Here is a 26,447-nt window from a genome sequence, read left to right on the forward strand (position 1 = left end):
TCACCACTGAATTCTGAAATAGTGAAATGTTAAAAAAAAGTGTCCTATTCCCCAGTGTAATAGAATCCTGTCTGACCGACACGCACATCGGTAGTTCATATAAATGTAATCTAAAAACAACCTTTTCAAAGTTTCTGACATTTTCCGACTAACATCTAACTTAATCCCTGATCTGTGCTATTTTTCTTCTCTTGTAGGTTGTAATCCTTGGCAAACATACACGAGGCTACCACTATATGCTTGCGAACCTGGTAAGAGCTTGTATTATTATGTACACTCCAGCTCTGTAGTTCTTGTGTATTGACAATGTCTGAATGAATTATGTACAGAAAAGAACGGGCGAAGGGCTCCTTCCAGATTCCTGAGAAATGATCTAGCAAATATAAGACAGAATGTGAAATATTACACTTCACGCTATTCTTTGAGTATTACATTATACTCTACTATTGAAATGAGCCAGCTTTCGCCGTACCCTATCTGCACAATCTTTTGAATAGCAATAAAACAGGGAATTGGCCAATTTGTCCTCTATTTGCTGACATAATTCGGACAAATGGAACGTTTTGTCTGTGCTTTGTGTTAAAAATGCTTTTTGGTTCCAGACGTGCATCCGGTATTTTTTCCCTTGCGGATCTTTAATACAGAAATACTTCACCTGCAAGCTGATGTTCCTCCTATATGACATGTCACAGAGCTGTCACTTGCTATTTTAGTGTTTTGGCAGATCCTCATCAAAATGCTCTCTATAGATAATGATGAAGCCATATTGAGCAATGCTGTTGCTGTTATATAGTAAGCTATACATGGATTGTCAGAACGAATTTGTCCAACTGAGAACTGGACCATAATAAGAACAATAAAGGAGAATATATGTCATACCAAGCACAAACCCCTTCATAGCAATATCTTCTGATTGTGTAAATACATATAAAAGTTTGCTGTTATTAGATGGCTTTAACCAATATATATATATATATATATATATATATATATATATATATATATATATATATGCCTATATATGTATTGCTCTTTTTTTCCAATAAATTGATGTAATTCGATTTCAGCAGGGGCGTGTACTATAGACCGAGGCCTCAATGAAAACATGCGGGCCCCAATGCAAAATGTATAACAGGGCCCCCAGATACTATGTGCAAATTATAATACTGGTGCCTTCTTATGTGGCCGGGGTGTGAATGCTACTTTTGCACTCACTATAGCTATGCCCCTGACTGTAGAATGCAGGACCTATAGAAAAATGATATATTACTTTCCGTGTACACTTGTATATAACATACAGTACATACTGTAACAACCGGCAAACCTTACTTCTTTGTGTATTACGGATTGGCTAAATTCCCCTCCTAAGAGTGACACTGCAGACGGTACAGATGGTGACGGGGGACCGACATTGAAACTCCACACTAAGGGTCAGTTCACCCAGAGTTTTTTGACACGTTTTTTGACGCGGAAACCGCGTCAAAAACACGCCAAAGAATGGCCAAAAATGCCTCCCATGGATTTCAATGGGAGGCAGAGGCGTTTTTTTCCCGCCAGCGGAAAAACTGTCTCACGGGAAAAAGAAGTGACATGCCCTATCTTTGGGCATTTACGTCTCTGACCTCCCATTGACATCAGATGAGAAAGCGTATTTCGTGGCGTTTTTGCCCATTGGCGTTCAATGGCCACGGGCGAAGAAACACCGTGAAAAATGCCACGAAAAATGCAGCAAAGGGCGTGCAGGCAGATCAAAATCTTTTTTCTGCCTGCAAAAAACTCTCTTTGAACAGGGCTTAATAGTCTCATCAGTTACAGTAAGGGGTTACATTATCCCATTTATAATGAACACATTTATTGTTTTAAAAAAAGCAAAGACAGTTTTTCTGTGAGCCATTTTTGATAAATTAGGCCCACAGTGACTACAAATGTACCTTATCTCATGAGTCTCTCATAAAACAAAAATATGATATAGCTTGTATATATATTGTGAATGTATGTAATGTGTGGGTTCTTGAATATTTTTACAGGCTGAGGTATTAGGCAATAAACAAGCAAAAAATTGGTGTTGTTTCCCATAGCAACCAATCAGAGCTGAGCTTTCATTTCTTAACCGCTATGGTAAATGAGTGCACTGGGATTTGTTACCATTGGCAACGAGGCCGTTTTTTTCTGTTACACTGTTTTGCATAACTGAGACCCAATGGGGCATATTTATCAATGTATTTATGCCAGTTTTATGCAACACTTTTTCCGACACATGTAAATATAAAGTAGGTGGGGCTTTAGAATAGCGTCAAGCGCAACTTAATTATCAAAGATTTCTGAAGTGTTTCTTCTATTTTTAAGGCAATGATAAATTAATTTGTCTAACATTACAATCTATTGCGCACTGCACTGTGGAATAGACTAGCGCATGGTACGTCGGTATTAATATACAGATGTAGCCAAGTTTATCTTGACTCTGATAACTTGCAGCAGCGTGATATCACTCAACGAAAGCCATTGTCATTGACAAAGTGATAACGTTTCTTGCCACTGTGTATTTATTGTGTTAAGAGTCAAGATAAAGATGGCTACATCTATATCTCCCTTATTAGCACGTTTTCTCGTATCTCTCATCATCATGCATTCAGTGTATATAATTTGCTATCTATACATAAACGTGTAGATGCTTTACTGATCACCCCTCAACAGGTTCTGCAGAAATTCATTACTGGCAAAAAGTCATTGCTAGGTTCCCCGCCTATGCATCACTATATACCAGTGTGACAAAGACACATAGCACAGACAATGAAATGCCGAAATATAGGAAACATAGTATTGACAGTGAGATATGTAAAAATAAAGCAAACATCATATGATGATACAAACAGAATACTGTCCTGATCTTGTCCTGGAAAAAGTGACATCATCTTAGCTAGTTTTGACTTCAATATGGATTGGCCTTTTCATTGATTCATTCTAATAATGTATTCTGGAATGTTGTCACTTGTTGAGAAAAAAACCAGCTATAGATTGGAGTCATACCACATATGAGCTCTATGTTCAGCACATACAATGAAAAATTACCCTAATGTATAAGTCTAATGTTCTCGTAGGCTACTATTAGCCGAATGTATGCCAGGAGAGTGACATTTTTGGTATATGTTTGGCTGGGAAACATCTGTATACATTTGTCTCGACTATGCCTCTCAATACAACTGTATGGGGAAAAAATACAGCACAATAAAACGGTTTCTCAATGGTAGTCAATGACATATGCAACTGTATGCCCCAAAGCAGAGCAAAGCCTGCGATGCATTTTATTTTTTTAGATCTCAGCAGATAAAATTATAGGCCAAACTGACAAAATTGTCATTCTTCAGTAGTGCTTTTCTGCTCTATAATATATTTTGACTGACTGACCTGGGTAACCAGCCTTTAGTTATATGATCTTCACTTTATAAAACAGCTTCGTAATCAATATTATATTGTTGTAAAGAATTTGTCAAAAATATCTGTGTCTCAAGAATAAAACCATTGGGAAGACATAAAGAATCTTTAGGCAATTATTGCTGTAGTGGATGTCAACGAGTCAAATGTCAGGAGGTCAGGAAATAAAGAGCCTACACTCTTAAAGAAAAGAATATTGACCCTTTGCTGTTATAAGGCAGAGCTCACCTAGGGGTAAAAACAGTACTTGTAAAAATACTCCAGATTGAGGAGCCAAAGATACAGGTTTTTCTGGAGAAAAGCAAAGTGCCATATTTAGCAAGAAACAAACAAATCTCTGAATAAAATATATTCTTACCAACAATAAAACATGGTGCTAGGAGCGCTAATTGTGAATTGTTGCGATTTTCATGCATTGGGGTCATAGCAGGGTATCCGTGGACTTGAGGATTTGGGGAATATGTGGGTGTTGGTACTCTAATGTGGTAGTAGTTCTATATATGAACTATTATACTTAATCTGCAGATAACTTGCTGAGCAGAATGCTAATATGTAGCTTGTGCCATAATCATTATGTAGGTTATACCTGGCATAGTTACATAGTTACATAGTTACATAGTTAGTACGGTTGAAAAAAGACACATGTCCATCAATTTCATCCCCAACAGGGACGGGAAAAGGGAAGGGAAAAATTTCTACACATTGACATAGGAGCTGATATTTTTTCATTCTAGGAAATTATCTAAGCCTTTTTTAAAGCCATCTACTGTCCCTCCTGTGACCAGCTCCTGAGGTAGGCTATTCCATAGATTCACAGTTCTCACGGTAAAGAAGGTTTGTCGCCTCTGCAGGTTGAACCTTTTTTTATCCAGACGGAGGGAGTGCCCCCTAGTTTTTTTACGGGGTTTTACATGGACCAGGATTTAACCATATTTTTTGTATGTGCCATTAATATATTTATATAAATGAATCATGTCTCCCCTTAGCCGTCTCTTTTCAAGGCTAAATAGGTTTAATTATTTTAATCTTTCCACATAATTTATATTCTCCATGCCCCTTATTAGCTTCGTTGCACTTTTTTTGTATTTTTTCCAACTCCAGAGCATCCTTACTATGAACTGGAGCCCAGAACTGAACTGAATATTCTAGATGAGGCCTTACTAATGCTTTGTAAAGTGGTAATATTATATCCCTGTCCCGCGAGTCCATGCCTCTTTTAATACACAACAATATCTTGCTGGCCTTTGAAGCAGCTGATTGACATTGCATGCTGTTATTTAGTCTTTGATCTACAAGTACACCCAGATCCTTCTCAACAAGTGACTCCCCCAGTAAAGCTCCCCCTAGGACATATGATGCATTTAGGTTCATGGTACCCATATGCATAACTTTACATTTATCTACATTAAACTTAATTTGCCAAGTGGACGCCCAAACACTTAGTGTGTTCAAATCAGGTTGCAATTTACGAACATCTTCCATATACTGTACAATACTACATAGCTTGGTGTCATCTGCAAAAATAGAAATAGTACTAATAATCCCATCCTCTATATCATTAATAAATAAGTTGAATAATAGTGGTCCCAGCACGGAACCCTGGGGTACACCATTTACAACCGGGGACCATTCAGTGTAGGAATCATTGACCGCAACGCTCTGAATAAGGTCCTTGAGCCAATTCTCAATCCAATTACAAACTATACTTTCCAAATCTATAGTCCTTAATTTACCGGTTAGATGTCTATGAGGGACAGTGTCAAGTGACTTTGCAAGGTCCAAAAATATTATATCCACAGCAGCCCTTCTGTCTAGGCGTCTACTCACCTCTTCATAAAAACGAATCAGGTTGGTTTGACAACTGACCGTGTTGGCTGTCACTCATAATACTATTTTTTGTCACATAATCCTGTATATAGTCCCTCAATAGCCCCTCAAACATTTTCCCCACAATGGATGTTAAGTTTATTGGTCTATAATTACCTGGGGAGGACCTAGACCCCTTTTTGAAAATAGGCACCTCATTTGCTCTGCGCCAGTCCCTTGGCACTATAGCAGTCACTAGAGAATCTCTAAATATTATGAAAAGGGGGACAGAAATAACTGAACTAAACTCTTTAAGAACTCTAGGGTGTAACCCATCTGGTCCCGGGGCCTTGTGTACATTTATTTTATTTAACTTAGCTTGGACCATATCTACATTCAGCCAATTCAGTATATCAACTGATATATTAACAGCACTGGCACCGCCTACATCAGTTGCTCTTTCTTCTTTTGTATATACAGAGCTAAAGAACCCATTTAGTAACTCTTCCTTCTCTTGATCCCCTGTGACCAACTCCCCATTACCACTATTTAGGGGTCCTACTTGATCAGACCTTGGCTTTTTAGCATTTACATACTTGAAGAAATTTTTGAGATTTGTTTTACTATCATTGGCCACCTGCCTTTCATTTTGTATTTTTGCTGATTTTATTAATAGGAATACATTTTCCACTATAATTACCCAAAGTAGATTTTAAAATCTCCCATTTATCATTTGTACCATTATTTGACATTAGTTGTTCCCAGTCGATGTCCTGAATTGCAGTCCTCATCCTGGGGAAATTGGCCTTCTTAAAATTAATTGTTTTTGCCCTCCCAGCCTGTGTTTGTTTTTTACAGTATAAGTAAAATATAACTATATTGTGATCACTGTTACCGGGGTTTTCACGAACATTGACATTCCCAACAAGCACTGCATTATTAGAAATGACCATATTCAACAGAGCTTCACCTCTAGTCGGGTCTTCCACAAACTGGCCCATAAAATTTTCCTGCAACAGGTTGAGGAAATTTCACCCCTTTGCAGTTGATGACGAATCATGACACCAATTAATATCCCGGTAATTAAAATCTCCCATTATCACTACAGTACCAGCCTGTGCAGCCCGCTCCATTTGTTTATATATTGACCTTCCATTGCCTATTATATTGGGGGTCTATAGATTACATCAAAGCAATTTTTTTCAGTGTTGACCTCCCTTTGTAATTCCACCCACAAGGTTTCAACCTCATCACAATCTTCACCCACTATTGTCTCTTTCACACTCACCTTCATATCAATCTCACATGCAGACATACACCACCGCCTTTCCTATTTGTCCTGTCTTTCCGAAACCATGTAAAACACTGTAGATTTACAGCCCAGTCGTGTGGAGAGTCTAGCCATGTTTCAGCAACACCAACTATATCTATATGTTCCTCCAATACCAAGGCCTCTATCTCCCCCATTTTGCTTGCTAGACTTCTGCAATTTGTGAACATACACTTTAACTTGCCTTTCAATTTTTCACCTTCAGTATCAGAAATGTGATTATTTTACATTATTTGGGCATTTTTATTTTCATTGCTGTTTAGTAACAAAATGATCTCCTTATCCTGTTGTCTAGTTCTCTCCCCACAGTCTGTTTCTCCCCCCACCAATATAGTCTGACCCCTCTCTAACCTAACTACCCCTTTATTTTCTACATTGACCTCCCTCCTCAGCCCTAGTTTAAATACTCCGCCACCCCAGCTAGAATTCCCTCCCCCAGCACAGCGGACCCCCTTCCATTTTGGTGCAAATCATCTGCAGAATACAGTTTTTACCCCAATGAAAAGTCAGCCAATGGTCTAGGAACCCAAAGCCTTCTCCTCTACACCAAGACTTAAGCCATGCATTTAACTCCCTGAGCTCACGCTGTCTTTCCTGTGATGCGCATGGCACAGGCAGTATTCCTGAGAATACTACTTTGGTGGTCCTTTCCTTCAGCTTGTAGCCTAGTTCTTTAAAATTATTCTTAAGGCTCCTCCACCTACCATGTATTACATAGTTACATAGTTACATTGTTGTGTTTACCCGTGTTAGTTTTTGCAAATGGTCCCTTAGTGTTTTCCCATTCCAAGTGTTCCCGTACCTGCTACCTGTATCCCGTGCTACCTTGTTCCTGTGTCATAGAGAGTTGGAGTCATGTTGTGCCGTATACTATGCCTGCTGTGTTACACCGCGCCTGGTGTCTGCCTGCTGCAGAGGTCCTATCCGAGCCTAACCATCGCTACTGTCTGAGTTACTACAGGTACCCTTATTCGAACTACAGACATTGACTTGGTATCCTGTTAGCCAGCTGCTATTCCGCTATGGCGGTATGGCCCAGTGGGTCCACACACCCATCGTGACAGTACGCTCAGGCCATGAACCCCGCTGGTCAATTCAAGACCATGACAACATCACAAACCATGCGAGCAGATATGCAAGATTGCCTGTTATGACAGGACCAAGTCCTCCAGGCGGGGAACGCATCACGCATCGGCTGGACGTATGAGCTGCAGCCGTCTCAGCATCCATGCCTGTTGCTCAGGCTGTTCCTCCTGCTACAGGTCCTGGTAGTACCAGTGTTGATCCTCGATTCCTGCTGCCACTACCTCCTCGCTATGACGGAGATGCGAGTACCTGCAGGGGATTTCTGAACCAGTGCCAGATCCACTTCAGTCTCCACACCAGAGCATTTTCTACTGAGAGCGCAAGGATCGCATTTATCATATCACTCCTTACTGGAGGGCCCTTGCATGGGCAAACCCTATCTGGGAACATCAGGGACCAGAGACCTACAACTTCCAGGGTTTCCTACAGTCTTTTCGCACAGTGTTCGAGGTACCTGGCCGAGTCTCCTCAGCAGCTGCATCTCTCCTGACCCTTCACGAGGAGGACACCTCTGTCAGAGAGTACGCCATTCAGTTCCGCACCCTGGTGGCAGAGCTCTCCTGGAATGATGAGGCCTTGGTGGCTACTTTCTGGCAGGGACTCTCTCAAAAAATTAAGGACGAAATTGCTGTTTGTGATCTGCCACCTACCCTGGATGACCTCATACAATTGGCCACTCGTATTGACATGAGGATCCGGGAGTGATCCCAAGAGGTTCGTCGGGAGGGTAGATCCACACCAGGGGAACTTATGCATGTGGACCTGCTTAAACTGTCTGCCCAGGAGAAACTCTGCAGACACACTTCTGGACTGTCTTTATTGCAGCCTCGAAGGCCACATTGTGCGTTCATGCCCTCAGAAACAAAAGAGACTCCAATGCCTAGGATTGGTTGGAGAAGTGCGTGTTTGAAAATAATTCTCTACCCTTCCTAGGCTACATCATCTTGGATCAAGGCCTCAAGATGGACTCTGAGAAGGTAAGGGCCATCCTGGAATGGCCACATCCCCAAGGCTTGAGATCCATACAGCGTTTTTGGGATTCGCCAACTTCTACCGGCTGTTTATCCCACACTTCTCTTCACTGACGGCCCCCATCTCTACCCTCACCAAGAAAGGTATAAACACCAATGTGTGGACTCCAGAGGCAGAAGCTGCATTTAATAGCCTTAAGAGTGCCTTCACGTCAGCCTCAACCCTCCATCATCCTAATGTATCGCTACAGTTTTCTTTGGAGGTAGACGCTTACTCTGTTTTGTGCAGGTGCACTTCTGTTCCAGAGAGGTTCTAAAGGGAAGGCAGTGGCATGGGGCTTTTATTCCAGACTTTTTTCGTCCGCAGAACGCAATTACTCGATTGGAGATCGGGAATTACTGGCCATCAAGTTGGCTCTGGAGGAGTGGAGACATCGACTAGAGGGCGCAGCTCACCCCATCCTGATATATACGGACCACAAGAACCTCACCTATCTCCAGTCAGCCCAACGACTGAACCCCCGTCAAGTCAGGTGGTGGTGGTCGCTGTTCTTTGCTCGGTTCCAGTTTGTGCTCCACTACCGCCCTGCCGACAAAAGTGTGAGGGCCGATGCCTTGTCCAGGTCGTTCGAGACATAGGGCACCGTGGACTCTCTACAAAATATCATTGATCCATCCTGTATCATCTCTGTTAATCCTCTGCAAGTTAAAGACATCCCTCCTGGGAGAACTTTTGTGCGCCTGGCAGACAGGAGGAGAGTCCTTCGCTGGGGACACAGCTCCAGACTTGCGGGGCACAGAGGTGCCTGTAAGACCCGAGATTTGATTGCCCGTTATATATCTGGCTGAGGGTGCTGTCATATAAATTTGCTCCCAGGTTCCTCGTGCCCTTTGAGATACTCTAGCAGATCAACCCGGTCTCTTATAAGCTTAGGCTGCCCGCTACCCTCAGAATCCCCAAAACCTTTCAAGTGTCTCTTCTGAAGCCAGTGGTCCTGAACCGCTACTCTAAGACCCTTAGCCCTGCAGTAGCCCCCCAGCAGTTCTTCTGATGTATTTGAGGTCAAGGAGATCTTGGACTTCAAGAGGATAAGAGGAAAAGCCTTTTACTCGGCAGATTGGAGGGGGTTTGGTCCAGAAGAGAGGTCCTGGGGAGAACCTCAATGCTCCTGCCCTCGTGAAGAAGTTTCTCCCGCTCTGGCCCCAAGAAGAGGGGTCGTAAGAGGGGGGATATTGTAACGCCCATGGCCACAGACCATCAGGATTACTTACCTCCCGATGCCCGCAGCCATGGATCTGTAAGCGCTGGCCCGCATCTCTGCCTCAGGAGAAGCCAGCACTCACTTCCGCTTCACTCGGCTGTGTCCCGTAGGGTGCGTGTGCACGCACGTGCCCGGCATTAAAGGGCCAGCACGAGCACCTCAAAAGTATAACAAATTAGTCCATGATCAATATGGACTATAAGAAGGGCCCTGCACCTTCCTTCATTGCCTGAGCATTATTGTGTTTGCAAATGATAGTCTTTGCAAATGGTCCCTTAGTGTTTTCCAGTTCCCAGTGTTCCCGTACCTGCTACCTATATCCTGTATCCCGTGCTACCATGTTCCTGTGTCATAGAAAGTTGGAGTCATGTTGTGCCATATACTATGCCTGCTGTCTTACACAGCGCCTGGTGTCTGCCTGCTGCCAAAGTCCCATCCGAGCCTAACCATCGCTACTGTCTGAGTTACCACAGGTACCCTTATTCAAACTATAGGCATTGACTTGGTATCCTGTTAGCCAGCTGCTATCCCGCTACGGCGGTACGGTCCAGTGGGTCCACACACCCATACAACTTACAAGCCACCCCCTGCCCTTTTTAGGCAATTTACAGGTGTCAAAAAAGTGGTGGGTACTTGGAAAATATGGTGTTCATATTATAAATGGAACTCAATATATATGCACAGTTTGTAATCTTGACAAATTACACAGCGCTTCTACCATTCTTTTGTTCTCTGATTATGTCCATTGGTTGTATTTATAATATGTATTTTTTCTACAGTTACATAGAACATTTTGTGCAATGTTAAGCAAATAGATACTATTGATTGTAACACGACAACTTGACTGAGTATATGCTTGCTGCGCACAAATGCAGAAAACGTATTTGGCTTCATGCGTTAGTCTTCTTGAGATTGATTATTGGTCTTAGCTAATTGTTCTGGATATGGCCATGTTCAGACATCACCAGTACCCAGTGCTTCCCAGAATTCTAATGTGCTGCTGCCTGTGCTGCAGGAGTTAAATATGATATTAGCTCCCACACATGGGCTGACCACTTTCACAGACACAGCATATTCCCTAGAACTAGCCCCTCAGGCCGACGATGTACGGTGGCCTTAAAAGCAAACTACCCTCATAACCGGCCTCTATTAGCGTCAGGCCACTATGGTCACTTAACTAGTCCACCATCCATTATCTCTAAAGAGCTTGCTCACTACACAGCAGGGAACTCCTTCTCAGCCCACTTCACGTCTCCAGACCTTTGGTTCACCCCCCCCCTGCAGCTGCAGCCTATATACATATATATACATATATATATATATATATATATATATATATACATATATATATATATATACATATATATACATATATATATACATATATATACATATATATATATATATATATATATATACCGTGAACAAATAATCACCTGAGCAGTCTCTCAGAAAATATTTGTAGTGTTCTTATTAAAGTGACGGGCATTTGAGATGCTTGGACAGTGCACAGATCACATCAATCTCTGAAAAGCTACAATAATTCAAAAGTGACAATATGACTGCACTTTCTGTTGTCATTTCAATAAAAATCACTGAAGAGAAGAAGCTGAAGAGAAAAAAAATCTGTATCTCTATAAGTCATAATTCCTAAATTTGGCTGTTGCTCTAATTCCATATAGCTTATATAGTGCCAGTATATTATGCAGCGCTGTATAGAAGTGTCATCGCCACTGTACCCAGTGGGGCTCACAATCTAAATTCCTTATCTGAATGTTTTTGGAGAGTAGGAGGAAACCAGTGAACCCAGAGAAAACACACAACAGTGGGAAATCATACAAACTCTGTGCAGATGTTGTCCATGGTGGGATTCAAACTCAGGACCCCAGCGGTGAAAAGAAAGACCACTAACCATTGAGCTACTAACTATATTGGGGAAGAAGATCAAAAACTTTATGGCCACTAAACTGAACCTAGGTCACCATAGGGTTTTATGGTGAGCTAAGTACAGGTTTAGCAAAACCTTGGGGGATCTGGCTCTTGGAGTATTGTGCAGGCAGAAAATATCTGCCTCAAAATTACTTCAGGAATTTTAAGGCAGATTTTGACCTGCCTGCACTTTCTTGCAGCGTTTTTCGCCTGCGGCCTTTGAGCGCCGATGGCAAAAAAACACACTTTTTCTGCCTCCAATTGATTTCAATGAGAGGTCAGAGGTGGAACCGCAGCAAGAAAGGACATGCCGCTTTCTTTTACCACAAGCAGCTAATAGCCGCTGGAGAAAAAAGACGCCTCTGCCTCCCATTGAAATCAATGGGAGGCGGTTTCGGCTCTTTTTCGGCACTGATTCCGACGTGGTTTCTGCATCAAAATCAGCACCAAAAAAACTCAGTGTGAACTGGTCCATACTGGCATAAGTTGGTTTTCTACTCCTAATATGCAGTTTGCAATCAAAAACCTTGAAATTACTTTTAAATTCCAAACATAGTTCACGGATGATTTTTTTTCTTCTTCCTACTCTAGAACCAATATGAACAGTTCCTGTATCCTCCTTAATGCTTTTATTTGAGCTTGTCTATAGAACAAGGCCACACTTATTTACTGCCCTCAAAACAAAGCAAATGAAGCCTATATTCATTTTTAGACAGAACATTTATTCTGTGACTCACTACGTTTCCTGGCTGCATGACTGATGCGTTCTTGTGAAATATAATATATTTTCTTACATGTTCTGTCATCATGAATCCCCTGAACAATACAGCTTAGTTGCACTAATAGCCTTTATTTGATTCCTTCCCTTAGAAAATTGTTCTCTAGGTTTATAGTTCACAAGAACACAGTTTGTGATTTCTGAAAATTAAACTACAAAACTCTTCATTTTTCCTTGAGGCAATATAACGGGTATTTATTTCTGTCTTTTTTTATCTATAAAGTATCAGGATGCAGTTCTATCGATAGAGTAACATGCACTGGCTTTAGAGTAGTCCTTAGACATGGAAAAGATGTTGAGCATTTTATGTATGTTTTTCTGCACGCTGCGTCCTCACATAGCAACGCAGAGAGCTGATATAACATGCCGTGGATTTCTGCTGCGACATTACCTGACAGATGATTTTGAAAAAAATCTGTACTGGATTTAAAACATTGATAGAAAGTAATATTATCTATCCATGATCGTTTTGTGGGAATAAAACAATGTGACTATCTGAGTGCTGTGGATTCTTGTGTGCAAGCATTTTTATGTAACTTGTTTAAGAATGCTTCAACTGACCTTAAAGCAGTAGTGTAGCTAGCAAGGGGCAGGGGGGGCGATGGCCCCGGGCCCACTGAGACAGTGGGGCCCAGCGCGACAGCTCCCGCAATGACCGTCGCTCCCGCCATGGCCACGCCACACAGGGCGGCCTGCTGCCTGCCTGAGGGGGTGGCAGCGCAACAGAAACCAGCCGCCACCACCCCCTCCTGCACTAATTGTACCTGCGTCTATAGGACGCAGATACAATTGCCTGCAGAAGCGGTGAATGGCCAGGCATGTTCCATACCTGACCATTCAGTGCCTAACAATGACGCTGATTGGCAGGGCAGAATGACTTGCCCCACCAATCAGCGCCTTTGAACAACGCTAGCACTTCCGTTGTTGAAAGGCACTGATTGACGGGGGGAAAGTCAGTCTGCCCTGCCACTCAGCACCGCTTCTGTTGTTGAAAGGCGCTAATTGGCGGGGCAAGTCATTTTGCCCTACCAATCAGCGCCCTTCAACAATACAAGTGTCATTCAGCCCCAGCAGGCTTGCATTGACACAAGACAGCACGGGGATGGGATCACGGTGAGTATGTAAAGTTATTTTTCTCTGTAAAGGATCTGCCAGGTACAGCTTCGGGGTTAACTTCCATAGGTAATCAGTCTTCACCTGAGTCTATGTCTCTGAGACTGACTCCAGCTTCCACCACTCAGGCTGGCAGGCTTAGGAGTGGGAGAGCCTATCGCAGCCTGGCCAGACTCAGCTAGCTCCCGCCCTCTGTCTATATATACCTGCCTTTCCTGTTCCTCCTTGCTTGTGATTCTTCCCGTGTGGTTTCCTGGCCCAGCTACAGCTTCTGACTATTTGATCCTGCTCCATACTGACCCTGGCTTACTTACTACTCTCCTGCTCTGCGTTTGGTACCTCGTGCACTCCTGGTTTGACTCGGCTCGTTCACCACTCTTGTTGCTCACGGTGTTGCCGTGGGCAACTGCCCCATTTCCCTTAGCTTTGTGTACCCTTGTCTGTTTGTCTCGTGCAATTACTAAGCGTAGGGACCGCCGCCCAGTTGTACCCCGTCGCCTAGGGCGGGTCGTTGCAAGTAGGCAGGGACAGAGTGGCGGGTAGATTAGGGCTCACTTGTCCGTTTCCCTACCCCTATCATTACATTCTCACTTAAAAGTGTTAGTGCCATTATCTACGATGGGGAGCTATATGTGGGACACAATCTACAGGGGAGGCTATATGTGGGACACTATCTACAGGGCGGGCTATATGTATGGCTCGATCTACAGGGGAGCTATGTGTGTGGCACTATATACAGGGGGTGCTATATGTGGGAGGCTATCTACAGGGGAAGCTATATGTAGAGTGCTATAATCAGGGGTCTATATGTGGGGCACTTTCTACAGGGGGGCTGTATGTGGGGCACTATTTACAGGGGCTGTATGTGGGTACTATCTACAGGGGGGTCTATGGGCGCACTATCTACAGGGTGCACTGTGTGTGTGTGTGTGTGTGTGTGTGTGTGTGTGTGTGTGTGTGTGTGTGTGTGTGTGTGTGTGTGTGTGTGTGTGTGTGTGTGACACAGTGTATGGTGGTATTATAATCAGGGACACAGCGTATGGTGCTATTATAATCAAGGACAAAGTGTATGGTGCTATTATTATCAGGGACACAGTGTATGGTTCTATTATAATTAGGGACACAGTGTATGGTTCTATTATAATTAGGGACACAGTGTATGATTCTATTATAATCAGGAATACAGTGTATGGTTCTATTATAATTAGGGACACAGTGTATGGTTCTATTATAATTAGGGGCACAATGTATGGTGCTATTATAATCGGGGACACCGTGTATTGTGCTACTATAATCAGGGACACAGTGTATTGCGCTTTTATATTTAGGTGCGTAGTGTGTGGCACCATGAGAATTTTATTTTCATTTATAGGTGCAGAAATGTTTGAAAAGTGAGAAGCTCAAGACATCTGAGTGGAAAACTGCAGGAATAGGCTGTGGCCGGGAGAAGTCATAACAGAGATCTGGACCGGATGGAGAAGAAAAGAGAAAAAGAACAACTGGAATCTGAAAAGATGTCACTGGTGAGTTACCTAATGTAAATGTTTATTCTGCCTCTAATCAGTACTGTAGTCAATGTATGATCTGCAGCTAGATGATGGATTGTATGATTTTTTTTTTGTGGAACAGCAGCTCCCAGCATATCCTTACCATTGTTTGAGTCATGCTGGGAGCAGTAGTTTTACACTGTACAAACCCATACCGCAGGGGTAGCCTGGCTGGTATATACAGGGATGATGGAGTTTATATACAGGAATGATGGTTGTTGTATACAGGGATTGTGTTTTTTATATAATGGGATTATGGTTGCTGTATACAGGGATGATGGTTGTTATATACAGGGATGATGGGTAGTCCAGCCATCATCCATGAATTAACCCCTATCAGCCTGTGTATACCAGCCACCATCCCCTTATATAACCCCCATCTTACCTGTATATAATAGCCAGGCTGGTATATACAGAGATGATAGGGGTTATATAAAGGGATGATGGGGTTTATATACAAGGATGATGGCTGGTATATCCAGGGATGATGGGGTTATATACAGAGATGATGGGGTTATATACAGGGATGATGCCTGGTATATAATTAGAATGTGCCTCTTTAGTTGTAAACATGCGTTAGGGGGGGCCCACTGGGATGGGACCCACTCAGATATGTTTAGCCCGCCTGTGCTAAACCCCAAACTACGCCTCTGCCTTAAAGAGTGCCTGGTAGCTCTCCTGGCATGTATATTAGTAGATACTTGCATTCCCCATAAAATAACAATTCTGGCACATTTTTTTCTTTGAATTCCAGGTTTTGCTATTCCTCGGTTATTCCTCTTGGAAATTCATTGATAAATTGACAACTTGGTATTACCATTCCACTTGTCAAATGGTCATGTCTCTACACACTCTGACACTATCCAATTAGGGCTGATAGGGTCAGTCTGTATAAGGACACACACTATTGACAAGGTTAATGGTAATGCCCAGTCGTCAATTTATTCATACATTTCCAGGAGTGATAACAGAAAAACTGCATAATGCAAAGATCCAAGAAAGAAAGCTCCCGAATTGTTATTTCATGGGAAATACAAGTATTTACGAAAACATACATGCCAGGAGAGCAGAGAGATCCTCTAAACTGCATATGTCACTATTTTTCAACCAATTAAATATTACAATATATTCTCATGGGAATCAATTCTATGAAATATTTTTATTACTGTCCTATTGATGCATTATTATTTTTAGGAAATTTACTAGTGAATTAGACGTATTAGGAGTTTTCCTGTTTCTGAATGAGTCTAAAGGCTGGAGTTTCAGAAAGCTCTCTGACCAATCACATTCACTGTTGCTCAATAATAAATGTGAAGTCACACAATGGGCCAATCCGTGTCCTCAGGTACCAAAAGCAAGGAAATAATTTATCAAAACTGTGTAAGAGAAAAACTGGGCCTCATTTATCAAAACTATGTAAGATAAAAACTAGCCTTGTTGCCCTCGGTTTCCCTAGTTTTAGGCCCTAGGATTGCTAGACAGATTTGATAGGTTTGTCATAACCAGTGCAATACAAAAGTGGAGCACTTGCTAAAAGCAAACAATCAGGTTAAAGGGAACCTGTCACCAGCATTTCACCTATTGAACTTATCGGCCGCTGGTATCAAAAGTTCATTGCAGTTATCCCCTCTCCTAAACTCCTCCTCCGACTGTAAATAATGTCTGCAAACATTTCGTGCCTTTTATCGTAATAATCCAGTGTCCCATTGTACGCACACACCAGAACAGGACATCAATGCAAAAGCGGGGAATTTTGTGTGGCGAGGAGCTGTCTATCAAAAGTAAGGAGGCGAGGTAAACTCGGAAAGACTTGAGGAATGAAGATATGACTCTTTTCAAACGAAGATTTGACTCTTTTCTGCTCATTAGCATACGGTGTGGGAACACTAAAAAACTGAATGCTAAAGCTACAGAGCCGACTAAGAAGACAATTATAGGTTATATAGAAATTATTTTTCACCCACTACCACCACCTATTGCTGGTTTAATAGGTGAAATACTAGTGACAGGTTCCCTTTAAAAATGGCCCTCTAAAAAATAAGAGCTGGAAGCTTATTGGCTGCTATGGACAACAGTTATACTTTTCCTTTCCACCTTATATCTTCAATGATATGAGGGCTGGACAGAATCACAAATAATTATTCATAAGCAGCCATTTTGGTAAACCCAAGTAGGGGGACCGTTAAAACAACTGTGTGGCATTAGGATCCCACATTAAAAAAAAACCCTAGGAATGACTTAGTGTGGAAGTGTGAGGTTGTACGACGCCAAAGGAACTCTGCCCCAAATGAAGAGACCAGTACTAGAAATTATGTGTGATAGTTGGGGACTCTTTTACATATTTTGCATTGGGGACCTGAAGTTTCAAGTTACACATCTGCGTCACTCATACCTAAAATGTAATGTTTATGGGGAGTTATATTTTAAAGCTGGTTGGACAATGTGGCCTGAAATATTGTTGTAGGTATGTACCTTAAAGTACACATTTAGAACCAATATATACATAGATTTAGTCTGGAGATAATACATCTTCTGAAATAATTGGTATTAGAGGTTCTGTGTTTTTCCATTGTTTAGTTAGTTTGCAATATACTTTTGTTATTATAATTACCATACAGTGCTATATGTTGGACAAATAACTCTACTATATAGTTGCCTGAAAAACAATGCTATGCATTGCTGCCACCACCGCCATACTCTACAATACAACAATAACAATATACTGTACAGTGCAGAATTATACAATGGCTAAGTAATGTCAAAGCAAATACTGCCATACAGTGCTCAAATATCGTCAACATACTGTCCCGATATTAGATGTAACTGTACGTCATGGCGGGGAAGTATGGAGGCCAACATCCATACTTCCCCGCCATGACGTTCAGTTACATCAAATGTCGGGACAGTATGTTGACGATATTTGAGCACTGTATGGCGGTATTTGCTTTGACATTACTTAGCCATTGTATAATTCTGCACTGTACAGTACTTAGCAAGTGTCAGCTGTATGTTGCAGCCGACACTTCACTTTAACTACTGGGATCAGAGTTAACTCTGTTCCGTTGTTTAACCAATTAGATGCCGCTGGGTGCTGATTGTAGTCATGACGGCCTGGGGCCCTAATGAATGCCCCCAGGTCTGCCATTTTTGTGCTCCTATTAAGCCTTGCTTGAGGAAATTGGCTTATGTCATTATAAGGTAAAATATCATACATGTGGCAGAGATAGAATCAAAGAAGCTTGAAGGATTGTGCAGTTTATGTTGATAAATAAGATCTGTGTTTTTTTGCAAACAGTAACAAGAAATCAATGTTCTACTAAAAGGTAAAATATTCTGTTGCTATGATCTAAATTTATACTAAACCTTTGGATTAATACTGCATCCATGGTAACAAAGGGGGTGTATATACCATAATATTCAACTGTAGATTTCAAGAAAATGGCATGTTATTCTGAACAATTTGCATTCTGTGTAATAAAGTGTACCTCTGAAGAAAAAATACCTAGCTGAATTATAATTAAAAAGACAATTCATCTGAATAGCATATCTGCCATTGTACCTGGGCGATGACTTCTTGGTTGTGACGTGAACTACAGGAACTTTGCCCAGAGCAGTTCCCTTAGTTCCCGTGCTGCTGTGTGCATCTGCGCTTGAATGTGCTCATAGCTCATCCAATCATTTTTCAGAAGCTCCTGCTTCTGTCTCTGTCTATCCTTGACGTTGCTTTGCTGAGCAACGGCAGAGCAATGAAGAAGAAAGACACAGTAGCGCGGTAGCCTCTGACACTACCAATGAAGTAATACATATATCTCCACTGGTCGACCATTGATTTCTCCTATGGATCTTGCAATATACAGTACATCGATATCACAAATGCCCACTTGCATGATATACTGTATACAGTGCATTTGGAAAGTCTTCAGACCCTTTCATTTTTTTCCCAAAAATTTTTTTACGTTGAGGCCTTGTGCTAAAATATAAAAAAATGCATGTTTTCCCCATCATTGTGCACTCAATACTCCATCAAGACAAAGTGAAAACAGAATTGTAGAAATGTTTGCAAATTTATTAAAAATTAAAAACTCAAATTTCGCATGGACATAAGTATTCAGACCCTTTGCTATGACACTTGAAATTTAGCTCTGGGGGCCTCCCATTTCTCTAGATCATCTTTAAAATGTTTCTACACCTTGATTAGAGTCCACCTGTGTTAAATTCATTTGATTGGACATGATTTGGAAAGACACACCGCTGTCTGTATAAGTTCTCACAGATGACAATGCATATCAGAGCAAAAACTAAACCATGAGGAGGAAAGAACTATCAACTATCACTGCAGCACTCCACCAATCTGGGCTTTATGGCAGAGTAGCCAGAAAGAAGCCTCTCCTCAGTAAAAGACACATAAAAGCCCATCTGTCGTTTGAAAAAAAGCATCTAAAGGACTCTCAGACTGTGAGAAACAAAATTCTGTGGTCTGATGAAACCAAAATGTAATGTTTTGGCTTCAATTCTTAGTGTCATGTCTGGAGGAAACCGGGGCACTGCTCATCACCTGCCCAATAGCATCCCTACAGTTAAGCATGGTGGTGGCAGCTTCATGCTGTGGGGGTGTTCTTCAGCAGCTGAGACAGGGAGACGGGTCAGGGTTTGAGGGAAAGATGAATGGAGCAAAGTACAGAGATATTCTTAATGAAAACCTTATCCAGAGTGCTCTGGACCTCAGACTGGGACAAAGGTTCACCTTCCAACAAGACAATGACCCTAAGCATACAGCTAAGACGACATAGAAGTGGCTTAGGGACAACTCTGTGAATGTCCTTGAGTGGCCCAGCCAGATCCCTAACTTGAACCCAATCGAACATCTCCGGAGAGACCTGAAAATGGCTGTCCACCGACGGTCCCCATCCAACCTGACAGAGCTTTAGAGGATCTTCAGAAAAGAATGGCAGAAAATCCACAATTTCAGGTGTGCAAACCTTGTGGCATCATACCCAAGAAGACTGGAGGCTGTTATCGCTGCCAAAGGTGCTTCAACTAAGTACTGAGTAAATGGTCTGAATACTTATTTCAGTGCAATATTTTAGTTTTTCCTTTTCAATAAATTAGCAAAGATTACTAACATTCTCTTTTCACTTTGTCATTATGGTGTATTGGGTGCAGAATGATGGGGAAAAACTTGAATTTATTTTTATTTTAGCTATATATATATATATATATATATATATATATATATATATATATATATATATATATATATATATACACACAAATATGGAGAAGTCTACATCATTGAAAATATTTTTCAAATTGAAAATAAAAAAGGGAAAGAGAAAAGGAGGGTAAACTGGGGCGGATAGATAATATATAGAACGAGAGAATGGGAGAGATACAGAGTGAGTGGATTGTCTTTTGCACTAAGCTTAACCCCTTAAAGTACTGTCCACTACTGGACAACTGATGAACTATCCACCGGATAGGTCTTCAGTATATGATCGGTGGGGATCCGACACCCAGACTACGTACCGATCAGCTGCTCCGGGTTGCCTCCGGGCACGGGATGCCATTGCACAGTATGCAATGTACAGATCCAGAGATAGTACATGCCTTCATGGCTCCGTACATTGAATAGCGGCCATGCTGCAGAACTGCAGCCCTGATTCTATCCACTTGAGTAGGAGCAGACCTGCAGTACTCCAACTCAGCCGCTTTTCTGTGACCGGAGCCATCTGCTTCCCTTTAGCATACTGGTGGATGGGTCATCAGTTGTCTGGTAGTGAACCCCTTTTTAAGGACCGAGACATTTTTTGCTTTTTCATTTTCGTTTTTTCACTCCCCGCCTTCCAAGAGCCATATTTTTTTTATTTTTCCGTCAATAGAGTGGTGTGAGGGCTTATTTTTTGCGACAGGAGTTCTAGTTTCTAATGGCAACATTTAAAGTACCATATAATGTACTACTAAACTGAAAAAAAAAAATTTGCGGGCTGAAATTGGAAAAAACGGTGATTCCTACATTGTTTTTTAGTTTTCGTTTTTACGGCTTTCACCGTGCAGTAAAAATGACAACTTTAACTTTATACAGGACGAGCTGTAGTTTTTATTGGTACCATTTTTTGGTACATAAAATTTTTTTGTCAGTTTTTATAAAAAATATTTAGCGCTAAGGTGACCAAAAAATAGCGATTTTGGCGTTTTAAATGTGTAGTTTTTTACGGCGTTCACAATGCGAGTTAAATAATGGTATATTGTAATGGTTTGGACTTTTAGGCATACCAATTTTGTTTATTTTTTTATTTTTCACATTACTTTAGAGTAAAAATACTAATGTATTGCAGTATATTGTCATTTTTACAGGCTTCTGTTAAGCCCTGCCAGAGGCACGGCTTAACAGAGGCAGACCTGGGACCTCCATTAGGCCCTTAGGCTGCCACAATAACCATCGACACCCCGCGATCGCGTCACGGGGGGGGGGGTGATGAGCTGTCAGCTGGAATGTCAGCCGCCCCCCTCTTTTCAACGCCTCAGATGCTACAGTCGCAATTGACCGCAGCATTTGGGGGGGTTAAAACGGCCAGGAGCAGTGGGATTGCTGTCCCTGGACATTAGTCACGGGTCTCAGCTGTAATACACAGCTGACACCTGTTGAGTATGGAGCACGCTCAGCCCGTGAGTGCTGACGTTTATCACATACATGTACGTGATAATGCTTCAAGGGGTTAAGGCCCTTTCACATGGGCTAATGATCGGGCAAACGAGCGTTTATATAAATGCTCATTCCCGATCATTTCCCTGTGTAAACAGGGCATTGGTCAACCGATGGATGAGTAAACACTAGTTTATTGGATGATCGTATAGTTTATGCAGCACAAAATATTATCGTTGTTGGCAGTACATCTCCCTGTGTAAACAGAGAGATGTGATGCAGAGATGATAGAAATGCATAGGGAGGAGCGATCGTAGTAACAAGCCCTCATCCCCATACATTACTGATCATTGCTCCTTGTGAAAGGAGCAAATCAGCGGCGATCAACGAGCTGTCTCATTGATCGGCGTTCGTTTTTGCGGCCCATATACACAGATTGCAGGATAAACAAAAGGAACGATCAGGAGCTGCATAATACGATCAAATTGATCAAACACTAGGACATGCACAAGTATGTGCTTACTATCTATGCACAGTTATAAGAGCAGTTCCTTGTTCACTATATGATAGTTAAACGCCTATTCAATGTTACAAGCAGCGGCTGCTACTCTTGGCTCACTGCAGATGGCATCGGGTGCATGCAAGCTTACTGCGTACCTCCAAAGATGCACCTGTTCAACTTGGAATCCGAATAGAACTGTACATGGATTCCACTTGGCAATGAGCATGGAGTGCTCAAGATACATCAGCCAAAGCAGGGGCAAATACCACTGAACAAGGGACTACAGGAGATAAAGGATATAAGTAATTAGTATAAATTGGGAATATGCATAAATTTTCTAGATGAAAACAGAAATGGAAAGTGGAAAAACACTACAGGTACACTTTAACCCCTTCCCGCCGCAGCCCTTTTTCAGATTTTCATTTTCGTTTTTTCCTCCCCACATTCCAAAAGTCATAACTTTTTTATTTTTCTGTCTATATAGTCCTATGAGGGCTTGATTTTTGCAGGATGAGTTTTTCGTAGCACCATTTATTGTGCCATATAATGTACTAGCTTTTATATCCGGCCTTGCGCAGGAGGTTGACTTACGTTATGGATAGAGTAAAAGCTCACTATTTAAATACCTCTCAGTATGAATTTAATTGCTACCTATCGATATGAATTTAATTGCTACCTCTCGATATGAATTTAATTGCTAGAGAGTGTAAATAATGTTATTGGAAGCATAAAAGAAATGAAATTAAGCAATATATTCATTACAGATTTAGGCCTCATGCACACGAACGAAAAAACGCCCGTAATCACAGGCCGTAATTACGGCCCATAAATACGGGCCCATAGACTTCTATTGGCCACAGGTACCTTCCCGTTTGCTTACGGGAAGCTGCCCGGGCCATTGAAAAATATAGAACATGTCCTATTTCAGGCCGTAATTATGGCACGGGCAGGCCCATATAAATCTTCATGCCCACTTCGGTCTTTTTCTTCAGGGTGCTAGCCGTTTTTCAGACGGTTAGCACTCTGACCCATTCATTTCAATGGGGCCATGCACACTTCAGTTTTTTTGACGGTCCCGTTGCTCTGTTCTGACAAAAGTAGAGCATGTCCTACTTTGGTTCGAGATTCCGTGATCTTGAGGCCCATGCAAGTCAAGGGGGCCGTCAAAAAAACTGAAGGCACACGGAAGGCATCTATGTGCCGTCCCTGTGTGACGGAGCCGTTGCCTAGCTACGGCGGGACGGGCAGAGGTACACATACAGACAGATACTGCACTGCACTAATCGGCAGCCCCTTCTCTCTGTCAGCACTGATCAATGCTGGAACGCAGCGATATTAAGAAAAATAAGTTCATACGTACCCTGGCCGTTGTCTTGGTGACGTGTCCCTCTTCTGACATCCAGTCCAGCCTCCCTGGATGACGCAGCAGTCCATTTGACCGCTGCAGCCTGTGATTGGCTGCAGCAGTCACATGGTCTGAAACGTCATGTCAGGAGGCCAGACTTGAGTAAGAAGCACGCAAGCAGGGAGTTCTGGGTAAGTAGTAACTTTTTTTTTGTTGCAGGTTTTTTTTAATGAACCATTAATCTATATTGTGAGCCCCACACATGGTATTCCCTGTCCAGCGGTATTCTCTGTCCAGGGTGCTGAAAGAGTTAAGGGGCTGCACTGATCAGCAGTAACTCTTTCAGCACCCTGGACAGTGAGTACCACTTGTCAGGGAATAGCATGTGTGGCACTCACAATAGTGTGAACGGGTTTCAGTTTCCTCTCGGAAACTGAAACACGGAAGTGTACACAGAGTACACACGGGAAGCACACGGTTCCAATCACTGACACATGGACCCGTGAAAAACGGCCATGAAAACGGTGATGGAAGTGGTCTATGGGGCTCCCGTAATTACGGGTGGCTACGTGTGTGGACCCGTAATTACGGGAGCGTTGCTAGGCGATGTCAGGGGATAGTCACTGTCCAGGGTGCTGAAAGAGTTAACTGATCGGCAGTAACTCTTTCAGCACCTGGGACAGTGACTACCACTGGAGTTAAAAGTATTAAAAGTTAACTTACCTGCTTCTTCCTCCAGTCCAGCCTCCCAGGATGACGTTTCATCCCATGTGACCGCTGCAGCCAATCACAGGCCAATCACAGGCTGCAGCGGTCACATGGACTGCTTTTAAACCAATAAAAAAAATCGAGCTTCAAACAAACTTTCCAAAATATATATTAGACTAGGTAACAGGAAAAAAAATATTTGTGGGGTAGAAAATGAAAAAAAAACAGTGATTCCTCCATTGTTTTTTTGCGCGTCATTTTTACGGAATTCACTGTGCAATTAAAACAACATGTTAACTTTATTCTGTGGGTCAATAAGTTTACAGCGATACCAAATATATTTCGTTTTTTCTATATTTTACTACTATTACAAGTAAAAACTTAAGACCTTCGTTTTTAATGATACCAATTTGGGGTACATATGACGTTTTGATCGCTTTTTATTTCATTTTTTTGTGGGAGATGAGGTGACCAAAAAATATAGATACTGGTGTTTTCAATTTTTATTTTTTTTACGGCGTTCACCGTGCAGGTTAAATAATGATATATTGTAATAGTTCAGACTTTTATGGATGTGGTGATACCAATTATGTTTATTTATTTATTTTTTTACTATGCTCTAGGGGGAAAATGGGAAAAGGTTTTTGTTTTTTTACTTTTAATTAAAAAAAAATGTTTTACATAAAAAAAACTTTATTTTACTAATTGAACTTTTTTTATTAGTCCCCCTAGGGGACTTCAACCAGCGATCGTTAGATCGCTTGCACGATATACTACAATACTAATGTCCTGATATCCTAATATCCTGATTCTGACATGCTTATATTAAGCCCTGCCGGAGGCAGGGCTTAATAGGAGCACAAAGATGGCAGACCTGGGGGCCTTCATTAGGCCCCCAGGCAGCCATAGAAACCATCCCCACCCTGCAATTGCATTGCGGGGGGGGCGCGATCAGCTTTAGCGTATGGATAGGTCAAATGTCGGGAAGGGGTTAAACCCCAGAATTTTAAAAACCTTCTTATCATAATAAATAAGGTGACCTAAATTATTATTAAAATCAGGTCCGATTCTAGCTTTTCTGCTGCCTGAGGCGAAAATTTAAATAGCGCCCCCCAGATTTTGATTGACATCCCCCTGGCTGTTCTACATCACTACCAGCCTCCTCAAACTCTTGCAGATGCTCCATTGCTTTGTACTCCCCTGGCATGCGTGCGTCAGCGATGAAGCCGGGCAGCATACACCTCGCTGCACGGTGTGTGCCCAAATACTACAAGGCGATGGCGCATCTAAGAAAAGTTGTATCAGCCATTAGGATGTCAATCAAACAAGGAAAGGTCAGTTTGGAGGCAGGGCTATGTAACTCTTCAGGATAGCGGCACCGCCCCATAACCCTTTAATGAGTAATTAGCCTATAGCGTGCGCCATTTAAAAAGTTGATTTGACAGATTTTGCTGCATTTGAAAAAATCATACATTTGGAATTATTGTCAGATCCTGTATTACTGCATGGTGGCGGTTCAAGGGGTTAAAACTACCTGACAGGTACCTATTAAATATACAATGAATTGAAAACAACTCAATCTGCCATGCAGTTTTGTTATTATAAATATATCCTACATAATTACAGCATCAGAACCAAGCTCTGGCATATATGGCTCCAGAACAAAGCACGGTACATATATACAGCACCAGATTAAAGCTTAGTACATAAATACAGTACCAGAACAAAGCTTAGAACTTATATACAGCACCAGAACAAAGCTCAGTACATATATACAGCTCCAGAACAAAGCTCAGTCCATATAAACAGCACCAGAACCAAGCTCAGTACATAAATACAGCCTCAGAACCAAGTTCAGTACATATATACAGCCCCAGAACCAAGTTCAGTACATATATACAACATCAGAACCAAGCTCAGTACATATATACAGCCCCAGAACCAAGCTCAGTACAAATATGCAGGACATGCACAATTACAGCTCAATATAGTGCA

General features: G+C 41.9%; 1 protein-coding gene across 3 annotated transcripts in view; it reads left to right on the top strand.

Moving 5' to 3' along the window:
* Positions 1 to 26,447, top strand: part of GRIA3 (glutamate ionotropic receptor AMPA type subunit 3) — a 251,178-nt gene that overhangs the window by 161,627 nt on the left and 63,104 nt on the right. For all 3 annotated transcript variants that reach the window (XM_075835771.1, XM_075835770.1, XM_075835769.1), the window contains exon 5: positions 198 to 251. In XM_075835771.1, coding sequence (XP_075691886.1) covers positions 198 to 251 — 54 coding nt within the window. The remainder of the gene's footprint in view (positions 1 to 197; positions 252 to 26,447) is intronic.

The sequence above is a fragment of the Rhinoderma darwinii genome, chromosome 8 (assembly GCF_050947455.1).
Source record: "Rhinoderma darwinii isolate aRhiDar2 chromosome 8, aRhiDar2.hap1, whole genome shotgun sequence".
Classification (NCBI taxonomy): Eukaryota; Metazoa; Chordata; class Amphibia; order Anura; family Rhinodermatidae; genus Rhinoderma; species Rhinoderma darwinii.